The following is a 17,272-nucleotide window of genomic DNA, read 5'->3' on the forward strand; positions in this document are numbered from 1 at the left end:
AAGTGATATAAGTTCAGGTACAGAGCAGGCTGAGCAGCTGCTGCAATTTTTTTATTTTAGTTGAAGGTTAAATTTTATTCTATATAATGTTTGCACTATACGCAGAGTTCTAATCATCACGATAGGCTTTATCAAGCAGTTGGCTTACAAAAAGCTGGTCTACTTTCTGTCTGGCTGATTATAGGGATAGTCCATTTGGCTCAAAATGTGTTTTTCAAGTTTAAAATAAGAGAAAATACGGTAAAGCTGGAAATTCTTTCAAAAAATATGTAATTTTGTTAAGAAGTCATCATCATCATATTGTCATCATCAGTCTTATGTTCAGTTTAAACCAAAAACGGAGCCTTTGATTAATGCCGTACCTGCAGATCTTCTTCTCTGTCGTTCTTTGTTACGCCCAAAAATCTTTTTCCGATGAAGTCGCACACTAGCAGCAGCCAACACAAATACAAGCTGAAATGCACCAAAAGAACCCTTCAACATAAAAAAAAGTGAGCAAACAAACAAAAGCAGCTTGATGACTATGGGGAGAGTGGGCGGCCATGAAAGTGCTGAACACAAGCCCACGCCACCTTGGTCCTCCCAGCATTTTTCCTAGACAGGAAGATGGATGGGCCCAACTCTAATAATAACTACACTCCACTTACCATGGCGCCAAAACTGCTAACACTGCAACTGCCCCCTGATGCTAGCTAGAACAACCACCTCCCACAATGTCGCCCACTTCTCTCCTGATAGGAACATTCTGTTAGGCAACAGTACAGAAAGCTGGTGGTGGAAATCTCCAACCTGTCCACCTTTCTTCAACATCACCACCGAATGACAATCCTGGATGTTCCTGCAGGATTGTGAAGGGGCTTCTGTACTGGTGGTACAGCAATGCAAAAAAAGAGAGCTTTTTTGGCATTTAGTCTAGTTACAGTCGAGATTGGTATTCAGTATGGGAAGGTGTACTTTGTGTGAAATTCGGCAGAAAAAGATGAGACGGTGAATGTGAAAAGAAGCAAGAAGCTGAGGGAATAAGAGAAGAAGCAAGAATACAGAGAAACAATGGAAATATGTAAAAAGGTGGTGAAAGAGAGAGAAAGAAGAGCCTATCTAAATGTGCAGAAGCATCAATGAAGGAGCACTATTGTTCCTAATGAGGTGTGACAGCCCAGTATAAACTGGAATATGAAGTGAACCATGATTACAGAGGGTTAGATAACAACCACTACGCAATGCAGTGAGAAAGCTTTTCAGGCCTGGCCTTGTTTCCTTTCTGTTCTCAGTCTATATATCCTCTACGTACTCTCCTTCTGTTCATGCATGCATATACATATGTATGTGTGTGTGTGTGTGTGTGTGTGTGTGTGTGTGTGTGTGTGTGTGTGTGTGTGTGTGTAAGGAAGAGAGAGGAAAAGTAAATAAATGAGCGGCGATCTGTGAGTGACTACTTTCCCACTGTGTGAAGTGAGGGCAGCACACTATACGAGAGAGATAGCAGTAAGGTCAGCTCCACCTTCACAATGCTAAAGGCTATGATATGCGAACATGCCTGACAGTAGGTGCTTCATCACACAGTGGCAGCTTGACACAGGAGCCTTTTCTCTTGATTAATCCCCTCTGCTTGCATCCTGCTATGAAACACGCTGCATCTTTATAGTATTGGCAAACCATAATAACACAAACTGCTTTTCATTTTGCAATTAATCTGTAAATCTGTGAGAGGAAAAAAGAAAAACAGCTTGTGCCTTGTCTTCCACTCCCAACATATAAATGTGTGATTTATTTTCCATGCAGATTTTCATTTCAGGATCTCATCAACAAAAGTGATTAGTTCAATAACTTTAAAATATGCTGCAAGCTGGTACATTAAATTTACTGTAAACTGTGTCTTTAAAGAGAAAACATATCTGTTTTGAATTTGCATATTTTTCATTTACACCCACTTTCTCTCTGGAATGAGTAGACGAGAAAAGTTTAGCTGACAGTAACACATTCCCAAACTGCCACTGAAAATAACTTCAGCCCCTCATCCAATGAACCATCACCTTGTTGATGAAACACCTCTACCATGCTTGTGACATTCTCACTTTCATGGGCGTGCACTCTCGTTTTGCCAAACATCGCTACAGAGCATGCCTAAACATTTCCCATGCACTGTTTTCTTCATGACGCTCTTTCACTCTCAGAAAGCCAATGAGCCATCTAATGCAGACTGAAAGTGGCGGGGTCTGCGGGGGTGTGGTGTCGGTGGCAATCGACTTTCCCAGGTAAAGTCAGCGGAGCAGCCAACAGATTTCTCTCCGGCATACATTTTCATTTTGATGACTGTGGATTGCCATCGCGCTGCCGCTGTCTTGCCTCCTCTCAACTTCACTTCATCATTCCTCACGCCCATAAGAAAGGTTCATTTCCCCTGCCCCATTTCCCTAAAGGTGAGTTTACCCATCAGTCACTCTGGTAGATGCACTCCAGTGTTTCCCATTTGCATTCTGAAGGCGAAGACAGATACGGGCAGGATGGTGCGTACACACTGTTACGACCCAACAAAGTCAACTCACTGGGAGGTGATGTTAAAGCGCTGATTTAAGAAAGCTGCCCACTGCCGCAGGGGAACATAGTAAAACATGATGATGGGGCATGGGGCGTGATGTTTGTGAATGTCATTTAAGGAGGGCTAATGGCTGCTGTCTCTTTGAAAGGTAGATCGATACGGTAATGAGGAGACGGAGGCACAGGCGTAATCACCGAAAGCCCAGCGGTGCTGAAACCCACAGAATAAAATAGATTCGGGTCTTGGAGGGCATCAGGCTGAGTGACGCGTTCATTTGGACACACTTGCAACATCTTGCATTTTCTAATGGCCTTAATGTCAGTAGGCACTTTGTTTTTTTTAAATATTTTACGATTTTCACATCCAGTGCTTGCTTATGACTACTTCAGAGGGCTTTTGTTAAATCTCAAAATCTCATAGTTTAGAAAAAAAAATGTGATCTGACACGAGACCTATAAACAGCAAAGGTTTTTGAAATTTCTACACATTAGCCACAAAGGAGGAGATATGGGAACATCCTAACAAACCGGACAAACCAAAGGCCAGCGACAAGGACCGGTAACAGTGATTAATTTGAAAGATTAGTACATCGTTTAAGGTTTAGAGAAGATGCAAAGTACACGTTACTGAAGCTCATGCCTGGTGGATTTAAATGGAATTTCATTAAAGCTAAAAGAAAGAATGATGACTTTTACAACTCCCACTGGCAGCGTTTTTACAGGCAGACGTTTTACACTAATGGCTTGAATATGAAATAGTGACCCCATCACGCTAAGCTCGTTTTGAGTAAATTGAGCCCACTGGTAAAATAACCTTTAAAACGGTGTCTGCTAAATCTGTTGTTCTAGCCTCTTACAGCAGGGCTTCTTAAAGTTTTTCAGCATCTGGACCAGAAGGAGAAATTTAGTCTCATGCCCTCAAACCCAAGCTCATTTGGAGAGATTGCTGTTCTCATTTTTGTGATTACAACGGCAGGGACGTGACCCATTTACCGGATAACTCTTGGTTTAAGAAATGCCTTCCAGGTATATGTCACAGGTTGAGCTACAATAGGAAATGCTGCATTCATAATTCATATCTGTACACTAAAGTGTTTCCTAACAACACCAAATCCAGACACTGAGCTGGTGGTGTCACAGCACATTCACAACAAACACTGAAACATCTAACCATTAAGTATAGGGAAGGAAATGCATGGTACCAGTGACCCTGATCTGGAATAGGACACACAAGGACTGTACTGGTTGTAATACTGGCGCAGTGTGAGTGTCAGCACGATGCGTCTGTGAAATCCATCTGTTTCTGGCCATGAGAGGCTAACTGAAGCGAACCAATGGAGTGAGACCTGATTTGGTGTCAAACGGAGTACTTGGATGAGGCAGCATGTATGGATATGTTGTGTGTGTTTGTGTATGTGTGCATGTTTTGGATCCTGTAGTACAGCTTATGGTGTTTATGTGCATCCTAGTGAGATCTCACGCTAAGAGCCAGGTTTGAGTCACAGTTGCTGGACAGAATGCAAAGACTGGACGGTGGGCAGATTTTGCATGGTGAAAAAAAAGGTTGTTAATGTTGTGACTAATCTCAAAGACAGCTGTGATCTGACCTCATATCCATATGTCAAACCTAAAATTTGCACAATCATGTGAAAGGATAGAATAACAAGGACTGTGATAAGCAGTTCGTAAGTATCACACAATTACTGAGACAAAATTATTGTCTCGCTCACAGTAACTGAGATATGTTTAACATTTTACACTCTAGTACTTTATAATAAAGTACTAGAGTGTAAAGTACTACTACTACTACAAAGTGCTACTTCTAGTACTTTGTCTTGGAACAACTGTAGCCACACGATTTCCTTAAAGTATTCTGATTCTGATTAAACTTGAGTCCCATTTTCGTAAAGTTTACCTGAGAATCATGGAAAAGTCCAGGATTCCCAGTCATAGGGAAAAGTATGAATAAAAGAAAAAAAAACACAAGATAATAATGACTAGTTACTGTATAATATGGATACAAAGCACAAATCATTATGGAACAGCTTTTGATCATTTTCAGGATTTAAATTACTTAAACATCAAAGACTAAGGAAAACTTGGAAGCGTGGAGGCGTACAACCTTTAACTGCCAACTTTTGATCAACTGCGGACTCAATAAAGTAATTAAACGTGACAGCATGTATAGTTAGACAGTAAAAGAAATTAAGTGTGTGATACTATCGGCTTCTGGCTCATGTACTGTAAAATGTCACTTACAATAAAGGCTCCTATTGTCAGCAGGCAGGCGAGGAGGGCAGATATTTAGCGTGAAATGATGAATTGATCTCAGTTAACTTATGGACGCAGGACAACCCAGAGGTTGTCACTTAATGATAAATGGACGTAATACTGAGCAACGGGGACAGCAAGTCAAGGACTTGGGGCGGGAGATTTAACACATGATGGATGATAATCTTGCATACCATGTGGCATTTATGCAAGTGTGATGGGTCGTGTGCATGTGTGTGTTGGTGTGTAAGTCTACAAACAGTGGCTGCTGTTTTATGTAAACTTAAAATCTACATTGTTGGCTGCGATAACCGCAGACAGCAGATTTAAGTGCCTGTTCCACAATGGCTGTGTTAATGGTCTTAACACTGGAAGGTTGCATGCCTCTAAATATAAAATTTAGACACATGCATACATGTACAGTACACATGAAATAAAAATATATAACAGCATAAGTGCATATAAATATAGGACTGCAAAATGTACTAATACATACCTACTTTCTGTACCTAAACAGTATAGAAGAACTGGGACTGAGGTATGAGGCATGCAGTGCTATGAAAAAGTATACCACATGATTCAGTAGCTTTTAGAACCACATTTAGCAGCAATAACGTGAAGTAATGGTTTTCTGTATGACTCTTCTTTAGAACATTGCTTCAGTTCATTCAGGTTTGTGGACATTAGTTTGTGCTCAGATCCCTTAAGGTCCCACCACAGCAGGACCACAGCAGTCTAGACCTCAAATAAGTGGAGGTCTGGACTTTCAGTGGGCCATTGCAATGCCTTGATTTTGTTCTGTTTCAGCCATTATCATTGCATGACCCAATTTAGGCCAGGCTTTAGCTGTCAGACAGATGGCCTCACATTTGACTCAAGAATACTTTGGTAAACAGAGGAGTTCGTGGCTCACTCAGTGACTGCAAGGTGCCCAGGTCCTGCAGCTGCAAAGAAAACCCAAATCATCTCCCCAGTACCTCTGTGCTTGAGGTATGACGTATTTGTGTTGATATGCTGTGTTTGATTTTCACCACAACTGATTCACGTTTATGCATTATGGCCAAATATTTTCACTTTGGTCATGTCTGTCCAAAGGACGTTGTTCCAGAAGTCTTGTGATTTGTTCAGATGCATCTTTACAGACCCGAGATATGGTGCCATGTTCTTTTTAGAGAGAAGAGGCTTCCTCCTGGGAACCCATCCAAACAAGCTACACTTGTTCAGTCTTTTTTCTTAATTTACTATCATGCTTCTTAAATTTTACTGGCGATTTTTTTTTTTCCATTGTATTAACACACACCTGCTGCTCTCAACTAGCAAACTGCCCAAACATCTGCTTTCACAGAGGTGGACACAATTGCTGATAATCAGTTAATCAAGCACATTTGATTAGCAGTACCTCGGTGAATCTTACCCTGTTAATTCCAATACAAGTAATAATGTTTCATGCAGTTTTTTATAGGACAGCACAGAGTTTAGAGAAACAAATTTTACATATATACATATAAAACACAAGTTTCACTCACCCTTCCCTGTTTTCATCTTCATCTGCATTGGAGAGCAGCTGTGAGCCAGCCAGGGAGAGGTCCAGAGCTGCAAGGGGCAGATCTCTGTAGCCAAAACTCACCAGCTGGACTGGAGGAGCCAAGCACTGGTTCTCATCCTCCACCGGCTGGGAGATGATCTCCAAATCTGACAGACCTGCCTGCTCCACTTCGCTAGTTACATGCCAGCAACAACAAACAGACAAATGACATGCACACAGACAAGCACGCAGTGGAGAAAAACAGAAAAAGACAAGCATTATTTGAGAAATGATCACATTTTTCAGATACCTTTATCAAACTCATAATTTTATCATTGATGGCAAAGAAAAATTTACAGAGAAAATAGGCAAGGTTTGTTGAAGACCTATATGTATGTATCAAAAAAGTGGTGCAATTAAAATAATAATAATTATTATTATTATTATTATGCTGCCCAGCAGCTTCACAAGGAAAACATTCAGACAATTGGTGTGACAACTGAATAAACAATTACTATAAATGAAACTCCCCCCCAAAAAAATCTTGAACACTTTCTAAGATATCTAAGTGCCACAGATTTTATCAGTCAGCAGTAAGGGCTTTGAACAATTTGACATTCCTTGCAGCCTCCACGGGGTTCATTTCAGCACCCGCATCAACCCGGAGTCTTAATATCTGAACACATCTTGGGTGTTCGGTTTAAGGCCAGCAGCATGTAGCCCAGCGTGCCCACAAGCCCCAGTTGTGTAAAAGCTGGGCCATCTCAGCAGAGCGTGTAGGTGAAAACAAACGCTGAGTGCAGCTGCAGACTGACTGTGTGTGCCCTGTGGTGTGTATTTTTAGACCAGAGCAGATGCTGGTGTATCATGTCTGCTGTGACGTCACTGCCTCTCTCTTTGTCAGCTGAGTGGATCCCCACTCTCCTTCAAACGTCAAAGGAAGTCAGAAAAAAAGGTGAAAGGCAAGGGGGAAATAGAGGAGTGGTGTGAGTGTAAAGAAACCAGGGGTTATTAAAAAAAAAAAAAACCTCAATTACGGCTGGAACCAGACAGGCACAAGAAAAAGTGACAAATGAGGATGGAAGACTAAAAAGGCTCAGGAGGAGAACTAGAAGTGTCGAAGCAGATGCAACACAAAAGTAAAAGCGATAAAAAGGAAGCGAGGTAGAGAGAAAGGGGTCAGGATGGAGACGCGGGGAAGGAAGCCTGACAACAGAAAGGGCAAAGTGAAAAAGGAAATGGTAATGTAGAGCTGATAAGTTGATGAGGAAAAGAAACAATGTGGTAAAAGTAAAGGCCCCTGTGCTCTATTTCACCAAGGAAGAGAAATGAGGACAGAGCAGGAACAAACTGAGGGAAAATGACATCCATCTTTTTAGGCTCTCAAGCTGGTAGCGACGTGAGAAATTTGGCCACTAAGCACAGGACCGACACTGAATTCTCAAAATTTTGCTGCAGAAGCATGTGATACTAACAAACATAAACCATCGTATGTCATGGTCACGCAATATTTCCGCCTACTCTCTATTTACATCATGGCTGAGGCACTCAAAAAAAATTAATTGTTGATAATGGTTGTGTGGCCTGGACTCGGATTTCATACTGTAGAGACTCACAGTTCCTTTTTAAACACTTTACAAAGTAGTACAAGAGACTTAAAAAGTCCACAAAGTAGATAATAAGTGGTGTTGTAGAGTGGTTAAGCAGAGAACAGTGCATGAACACAAATCCTTATTTTATTCTTTTATTTATTGGTGGGAGGGGTGTAAAACAGAGAGGGGAGAGCTGCAGGAGGATGGTTTTATATTTTTTAATTGTCTGTTTTTTTCTACCTAGATTTTTTTACTACTGAATCATACTGGCAGCACTGCTTGGGGCGATCGTGGCTCAAGAGTTGGGAGTTCGCCTTGTAATCGGAAGGTTGCCGGTTCGAGCCCCGGCTTGGACAGTCTCGGTCGTTGTGTCCTTGGGCAAGACACTTCACCCGTTGCCTACTGGTGGTGGTCAGAGGGCCTGGTGGCGCCAGTGTCCGGCAGCCTCGCCTCTGTCAGTGCGCCCAGGGTGGCTGTGGCTACAACGTAGCTTGCCATCACCAGTGTGTGAATGTGTGTGTGAATGGGTGGATGACAGGATATGTAAAGCGCTTTGGGGTCCTTAGGGACTAGTAAAGCGCTATATAAATACAGGCCATTTACCACTGTTAATAGTGGCAAGCTAGGATATCATTGACCTCTGTTTTTGTCAGTTGCAAATTTCAAAATAAGAAGTTCAAGATTTGCGGTGTGAACTGGGTCAATTTAGTTAACAACTTAAATCAAATGTCCTGCTCCTTTTTTTAACATAAGCCGTGGCTTTTGTTAAGTGTATTTTTAGTCAGATAATACATGAAAGTTTTTCAGAAGAAAACTTGAAACTTTCTTGCATCTTTCTAAGCCTGGGTTCTCAGTGGCAGTCTCTGGTAACATGTTGTGTGGCCTGCAAGCACGACAAGGAAAGACTCCACCACTGTGTATTTAATTCATTCAACAGTCATGTCATATTATAACAGCACAGAATGAAGCCAACGGATCATGTCTCTTCAGTATTAACACTTCTGTTCACGCCATCATTGCAGACTCAACAGTGCCAACATACACAAATACAGCTGGAGTCAGAAAAAAAACAGCCACTCAACTAAAAGCTGAAAAACCACAATGTAGCACAACAATTACACCTGCCAACATAAACCACCATTGTATAAACAGGAACATTACAAACACTAACTAAAAGTGACTGATGCATTTTTTTTCTGCCTCTCTGTGTTATGTGACTCAGTGGCTCCGTAGTGTAGTGGTTTACATATTTGACAAACAAGCGAAAGGTCTTTGGTTTGATTCCAGGAGGATCCACAAATCACTTTAGGGTTCGATCAGAGAAAGAAATCTGGCATAAAACATTTGCCAAATCTAACATGAGGCTGTGGCTGCTGTGGCGAACCCTTGTGAGAGGGCAGCAGGCCAAAATAGCTCTCTCTAAACTGCCATTCAGCACCCAGAACTTAGAAAACCATGCTCTAAATCAACTTTTCAATCAGTTTCCTGTATTTGAAGTTCTATTTCATGTGTAGGGGGAAAGAAGGAACTGCAAGAAATGAACTTGATAAGTCTGCAAAAGAACAAATCTGTCCACTTGTTTCCCCGTGGATAAGCATACATGGGTAGTTGGTAATAAATCTCTGGCTGTCGAGTTAGTAGCTTATCAGCATTCTTTAGGGCCTTCCGCATATCTGCATAAGACCAACACCATCATTAATCAATGCTAGCATAATACACCAAAGCTAATTATTAGAGAACTACTTTAATGTAGTTTTAAACAATAGCTCTTTGCTATAAGGTTTGGTGAAGACATATACATTTCCTACATACTGAAAGGTATGCAGATGTAATGCCCAAACCCACTTTCTGATTTATAAAAAATAATATTAAATAGGGTTATATTTGTATCGCCAGTACAAATCCAACTGGATTACAGTGCTACACCAAGCTGTTATCAGTTTGTTGCTTCTTAAATTATGTAACTGTAACATTAAAAAAGCACCAAACTGGAGTGTTTTTTGACACATAAACGTAACAAGAGAGTAACGAGAACGTTTGGAAACTCAACCACTCACACAGAAGTTGAATGAGTTACATTTCTCGTCAGGAGGTGTATTCTACAAGGATTATTTATGGGGGATGTGATCAGTGACCCCAAAACGCTTTGTCTGTGTAAACTGAGGTTCTGGGAAAGACAGAAATAGACACCAGTCACTCGGAATAGATCATGATGTGTTTTTTCCACAAGGCCTGAATATAAATTACTTAAGGAATAAGTGAATCTTTGAATCTCCTTTTTTTTCATTTAATCAAACCAAATTAGAGGAGAGAAGAAAGAACAAAAACTTTTGCCAAATTCTTTTGATGTAGGCAGGAAGTCAGTAAACCACAACCAGATGAATTTTCCAAGCAGCTGTTCAAGCAGAAGTAGTTTGTTTGACTGATGAGAAGTTACAACCAGGAGCTAATAGATACCAGAATAATGCACAGACAAGTTTTTATGTTGATACTGATATAAATAATGGTGAAGCCTTCTTTAATAAAAAATAAATAAATAAATAAATAAATAAAGACCAGAGTTTCTGGGAGTTTCTGAGAACAGTGTCTTTGGTTTTTCATTATTAAAAGGCTTCACTTTCTAGAAGTGTTATTGCCGTCTAGTCTCAAAGCAGCTGTCCTCATCCCAATTTGAAGGGATGATTTCCCTTGGCAAGAGGGCCTTGCATTACTTTGACGATATTTATTCTTTATAGTTATGAATATATGGACTAGAGGTTATTCTGTTATTTTGTTGACTCGTGTTCAATAATGCAATATGTTTTATATGAGTGAAATATATGGATATTACATCATTAAAAATGAATAACAGACAATAGCTCTTTCTGCCCTGTTCATAACATGGCATGACTTTGCTAAAGACAAGGTACAGTACACGTGTAGGGACATAAAATAATGAACAACTTAAAGGAATAACTGTGAAGCAGCAGATGCGTTAAAATCTGAACATTCATTAAGTTTCAAAAATGGAGAGTAGTTTTTTATGTAAACAAAGTTTTCCAAAAGTTGGAAAAAAAGCACAAATATCTATAATTATCCATAATCCATATCCATAATTGTAAACCTGGGAGAAGTTAGCAGATGTTTGCCTGAAGACCAGAGATTACACGCTGGGTTTTGGGTGTTTACTTTTTTTTAAAGGAGAACATTTGTAATGCAACATCATCGTTACTGCTCTGTGACCAGTGTTGCACTAAACCCCAATGAGATGCATTGTGGGGGGGGGGTTATCTTCCATTATAGCACATGAGATGGAGTATACTGTTGTACTGTAAAAATGTATCTATATGCCTCAGTGACAAAATCCTGCAGGCATATTTTACTTTGAGGCTGGATATGTTCAATATGATACCGTAGTGTGTAGGTCTGATAGTTGTTTTCTCCACTCTTTTCCTGCAAACAACATCTCATCCATACCACCTCTCATCCACAGTACAGCAGCAGGTTTGGCTGTTTTCCCAAACAATCAGGACCATACACATAACTACTCATGACAGACACAAGCTGTCCAGAGCCTAGCAGCCCATGTGTCTGGTGCTCTGCCTGGCTGGCAGTCAAGATATCAGGAAAAGGTGCTGACCCAGGCTATGGATTTCCACAATGTTCAGCAATTTTCCTATCTAAGGGAAAGGGCTTTATCGTGAATTTTAAGATTTTTTTTGAGAAATCTTTTCATCTTAGTTTTTCCTGCTTCACTTTGTGAAACTTAAAACCTTCCTGTGCATGTCATCTATTATAGTGTATGCCCATTTTATTATATTTATCTGGACTGGAAGAGTGAAAAAGTGGACCAATTAAGTTTACATCATAGACTTTAACAGCTTTAATAATTACACATATTACATAAAGAATTTATTTATCTCCTTGCGTAAAATGTCGCTTTGCTGCAGCTTTATTATAATTGTTTAATATTAAAGATGGTAATGTCTTCAGTGTATTAACATGAAATCCAATGAACCCGAAAACCTAAAAGGCAAATATACCTCTGTTTCTATCCAAGTGCAAAAAATAAAAAAAATTCTGCTGTCTTTAATACAAATACTGACCTTTCCAGATAACCATGACGCTCTTATCTAACAGAAAGGGGCAAATGCAAAATTCTGAAATTATTTCATGGAAAGACTAACACGACTGCAAACTGCAGAAGAGTACCCACAGGAAAGGAGTGATATTCAGGGGAGCAGGTCTCCCTGAGGGTGGCAGATAAAATTAAATAGTGGATTGTGGTGTTGTGGGCCAGGTATGAAAGGTCGTTGTGTGACAAAAGCTGCTCAAGGGATTTCACTGAGCAAAACATAAGGTCATGTTAAGTAACTGTGGGCCGGCGGCACCGAAGAGTGTTGTTCCTCAAACATGTGAAAGCGTCTCACTCATGAGCCTCAGTTTGCTCATTAGCAAATGTTAGCATTTTATTACACCAAACTAAGATGCCATGTTAGCATTGTGAGCATATAATAACATACAGAAGTCAGCATTTAGCTCAAAGCATAAACTGAAGCGCTAATGCAGCTGTAGATAAATTGCTCTTGTTGAAATATCTTTGTCCCGTTCCTCAAGAGCTTCCCTTCCATAAAAGTTTTGAAAAATAAACAGATAAATAGACTCAATTCGATTTATAGAAGATGGGACACCTCTGGGCTTGAGGGACTTTGGGGTTTCTCTGCAAAAAAAAAAAAAGCTTTAAAATGTATGGAAGCCTACACTTAGAATCAATTTGACTTTAAACTCGCTTCATAATTGCATTTACTTTTTTGCAACTTCAATAAATCATAAAGTCCAACTACAAACTCTGAATTATAAGAAATACAATCTACTCTGTTCTGAAAAACCACCACTACATTAGCAGTGATAAAGTGTTGTGGTGTTATTGGATTCGACATGTGCACAGGTAGTATGTATGTAGTACGGAGAAAAATGTTGCCATAAAAATGGGAATTTGTGAAATATATGTCCAACATTGCTGTGCTTTACTGTGTTGATATACAGTGTAAACATACGCATCTATCAGTAAAATGAAACATAAAAACTGTAAGCCATCATTTCAGCGCAAACATTACATCAAGCACAGGTGCTACGCTGCCTATCACCTCCCCTCCAAAGGCCCAGTGGCAGCTTTGCAAATACACAGTCTGGGGGTGTAGAGAAAATATATAAACATCCAGGCGCATTTTATACAGAACCACACTCCACTCAGTTTATGGCCTCGGTGGACTACAAGATCAACACACACATGTTAGACTGGGTTGTTTGAGGCCAACGCCTGAGGATCTAAAATACTCCCAAACTTGGCCAGAACACTGAAGAAAAAGCAGATGTTCACTGCTCTCACCAGCTGCTGTGGAGAACTTTGGAGAAGCTGGGCATCATTGTGTATTAGTGTTACAGACTCATCATCTCACATGAGTCTGGAACAGCCAGCTGTAGAGTATTTCACAAGTTATATCCTGTAGTAAGACACAATACTTGAACCATATATATGTCTACATAAAATATATTCCATACTAAATACAACACAATATAGTCTTTTGCTTCCAAGACAGCAAAAGTCTAATGATGATTTTTAATGTTGACCCACAGACAAAGTAATATGCATAAGGAAAAAGAAAGACAGAATTTATGATTCTGGCATCATTCAAGCCTTTCCAAAACAACAATGCCAACAGCCACCAGTCATTTCAAAGCAGCAACTTTGCTAACAAATCTTGGTGTTTAACAAAACGTCGAGCTTGTAGTACCTGTCACTTCTGCAGAATTTACAAACTGCCTTGGGTAATTTCCTAGAAAACCCAATTCAACTTCCAGAAAAACTTGCATAATTTCATGCCAGTGGATATTAATGAAGTCTGCCAGGCACATTAGCTCATTAATAATATTGCAGATTAACCTATGATGAATTGGAAGACTGCACAATGGACTGTTCTGGCCCTGCTGTGACCAGTCTCTTATCTGACCTTTACAGATACAAGCAGCAGAAGACACGGGAGACACAGAGACCCTTGTGGGGCAGGACTAAGACAGCAGATGTCTCCCTCATAATGGAGAGGTCCATGGACCTTTTTACACTGTGTCAGTATCCAATAATAGATTATTTTAATTTCTACAGACACTTGAAGGAAAATTGGTCTTGAAAGCTTTAAAGGCTGGAAACACGGAGTTCTGTAGACTCGTAAAGCTGATTTTAACAGTGGTTTCTTCTCCACTGCCAAACGTAAGAGAAATCATAGGAGTGCATTTGAGGTGTCGCCTGTACATGAAGTATAGCTAAAACAGAAGAAACACTTGTGTCTTTTTATTGTGTTGTATTTAAATTGCAAGGGGTGAACTATATTTACAGGAACAATTAATGCACCATGTGAATGGAGATTCCATGACCCAGATTTGTTATTGTGCATAGGTGCATATAACATCAGTATAGTAGAATGAAGGGATTATAAGGTCAAAGGCAGTGTTTCTTCCAATAGCCCAGAAAGATATGATGAGCATATAAACTCCCACCCTCCAAACTAAAAAAGAAAAACTGTACAGCCTCTCCAACCTCCCACTAGCACTGCATTAACATCAGTGTAAACAGCAATGGGGTGAGAAAGATGAATGGTCCCGTCGAGCTTCAAGGAACCCTCAAAGTTCCAAAAGGGAAAATCTAAACTAAAATGTAGTTTACTGTATAAATTATTTCCACAAAGTGAGACTCTGTGAACATGAGCACATCTTTCTCTAAAGCTTCAGTCAAGCTACAAACCTCGAGCATTGTTAGGTGAGAAAATATGGAACTGCAGCAAAAATAAAGCTGTGGTGGAAAGTAAGTAACTAGATTACACTTTTAGCTTCAATTCAAGGGGCGTAAGAACGAAATACAGCAAGTCTTTAGAAATTATGGAACTTTTAGTACATTTATGTACATATTTGTTAGACAAACTAACATAATTTTAATATTTAGGATTGTTTCTACACTCGGATTAAGAGAGAGTTAATGACCGCCTGAGGAAAGAACACATGGACACCACCAGATCTCCTCCATTAGGATGACGCAGCCACCTTCAGTTGCTGCTTGTTTGTGGGTCTTTCTGCTCTCTGCTTTGTATTTAATAACGAAAAAGCTACTTTCTTGGGTTGAGATCAGGTGACTGACTTTGCCATTAAAGAATAGCCCATTTCTTTGCCTTAAGAAACCCTTGAGTTGCTTTTGCAGTATCCTTTGGGTCATTATATAGCTGCACTGCAAAGTGGCATCCCATCAGTCCAATCAAGCCTAATTTGTCTGAATCTGAGCAGAGAGTATAGCCTATACACTTCAGAATTCATCCTGTTCCTTCTATCCTAAGTCATAACATCAGTAAACAATAGTGACCCTGATCCACTGGCAGCCATACAAGCCTATGCTATAACATTGCCTCCACCATATGTGACAGATGATGTGGTATGCTCTGGATCATGAGCTGTCTCTCTCCTTCTCCGTGCTTTTCTCGGTGTAAGTTTTTGGTTTTTATCGGGTTTACTTTTTTATATATGAATTTGTGTATTTTATAATTATTGCTTGCTTTAAATTTCGCTTTAACTTAAACCAAATTGTTATGAAGCTGAAAAGATGTGCTAATGTAGAATCAGCCTTGCAAATTTGCCTGAAACATAAATGTAAATAAATCCGGTGACATCTCATCCTTAAAAACCAAGATGAGGTGGTGAATAGTGCACAAGTGGCTGGATGTTAAGAGCAATAAAAATATTAAATTTTTTTCGTTCTGCCTATAACATACTGCGTAATCATTAGTTTCGAGTGCAAATGTGGGCCACAGTCATCTGTTTTAGGATGCGTTTCACCTTAAACACAACATGAGACAGCACTGCTACTGAGAGCTGCTGAGCTGTGCTTCATATGGGACCATCAGCAGAACCGGTTCTCTCAAAAAAGCGCAAATGTAGCAAAGCTTTAGAGCTATTCATCTAGGTCAAGAGAATAAATGCAGTTGGTTACAATGAAACAAATTACAGAGTCATACTACCAGCAGAATCATGAAGTGACACAGAATAATGATTTTCAGCATTCTCCCATATCTCTTACTTTGCCTTCACACATTCAAAACATACACACAGGCTACAGCATGTTCCCTCAGTAATGCATCAGCTGTTCTTAGTACACAGGTTGAAGAGGGAAGATTAAAAAGGGAAAGCTTGGAGAAAACTGGGGGTGGAGATGTATGCTGAAAGAATTGTGGTCATTTGTAATGGTCACGGGGCACAATAAAGAATATAGCGGATGTTGCTCCACAGAAGATATTAACATAGTGACCTGCGTTTAAGGTTGTAGAACAGACGCTCTACAGTCAGCATTGTGCAGGTGTGTTTGCATGAATCTGCATTTCAGCATGTGCCTGTGCATTCAGAGTGAGGAGGGTCAGAGATACCTCAACGGGCGCAGTGTCTGAGTGAATAAAGATCATTATTGTAGAAATGGAGATGGAAAACCGGGAAATGGCAAAAGAGGAAATCTAAAAAAAAAAAAAAAATGGGCACACTGGGAAAATAAGAAGAAAAAGGAAGAGTGATTAAAAAAAAGTCTTATGTCCAGCTGACACAGTGTAGCGTTTATGTGATTATTTTTCTGTCATTTAATGACACTTTGATTGGGGGTTTTTCTAAGACAGGAAATGTGTAGGAGTTCAGTTTTTTGGTATACCAGTTTGCAAATTTAACAGATAATGAGGAAAAAATTTTAAAAAAATCAATCAGTGGTCAAAATTGTGTGTACGCTGTACTTACTCAGAATTAGCCATGATCCTGGGTGATGGAGGAGATAGAGATGTGGTGGAGGTTGTCAAAAGGTTTCCACTCACTTCTGTCTGTTTTAGTGCTGCAGGTCAACTTCCCACCTGAGAGATGCTGCTTTCATGCTGAACCCTGAGAAGAATACATTCATTACAGTACAGTACATAAAGTATACAAGTATCCTTTTTAACAACTTATGGATATAAGTGTAAATGTAGGTAAAATCAGCCACACCTCAAATTTCGAAATTGTGCACGCACACTGTTAAACACTCTAATAATGCCAGTTTTAACACTGTCACAATTTTAGTGCACTAATTTATTTACCGTTTACTTACTCTAAATTGTCGTCTTTCTTTAATGCCTTGGAAAAATTTGAAATTTGGCAGCTTGCTTCCAACACATAACTCGTGGCCAACACATTTTATTATAGTGATCTGACATTTGATAGTGTATCAAACTGGCTTTCCAAATTAAGCTTCTTCACAACATAGTGATAAATATCTGTTGTGCAAGCCCTGCAAGTTTTCAAAAGTGGCAATCAG

General features: G+C 39.8%; 1 protein-coding gene across 1 annotated transcript in view; it reads right to left on the reverse strand.

The window, feature by feature from the left end:
* The window catches only part of LOC147338772 (transmembrane protein 266-like), a 47,433-nt gene that overhangs the window by 29,022 nt on the left and 1,139 nt on the right, over positions 1 to 17,272 (reverse strand). The window contains exons 2-3 of the mRNA XM_086276269.1: positions 16,723 to 16,860; positions 6,336 to 6,527 (exon numbers count right to left, since the gene is read on the reverse strand). Of these exons, the coding sequence (XP_086132395.1) occupies positions 6,336 to 6,527; positions 16,723 to 16,736 (206 nt within the window). The 5' untranslated portion in view covers positions 16,737 to 16,860. The remainder of the gene's footprint in view (positions 1 to 6,335; positions 6,528 to 16,722; positions 16,861 to 17,272) is intronic.

This window comes from Aulonocara sp. 'chitande type north' Nkhata Bay, linkage group LG1 (assembly GCF_057382095.1).
Source record: "Aulonocara sp. 'chitande type north' Nkhata Bay isolate Kocher_YH1m ecotype deep benthic linkage group LG1, A_spYH_male_GT1.1, whole genome shotgun sequence".
NCBI lineage: Eukaryota > Metazoa > Chordata > Actinopteri > Cichliformes > Cichlidae > Aulonocara > Aulonocara sp. 'chitande type north' Nkhata Bay.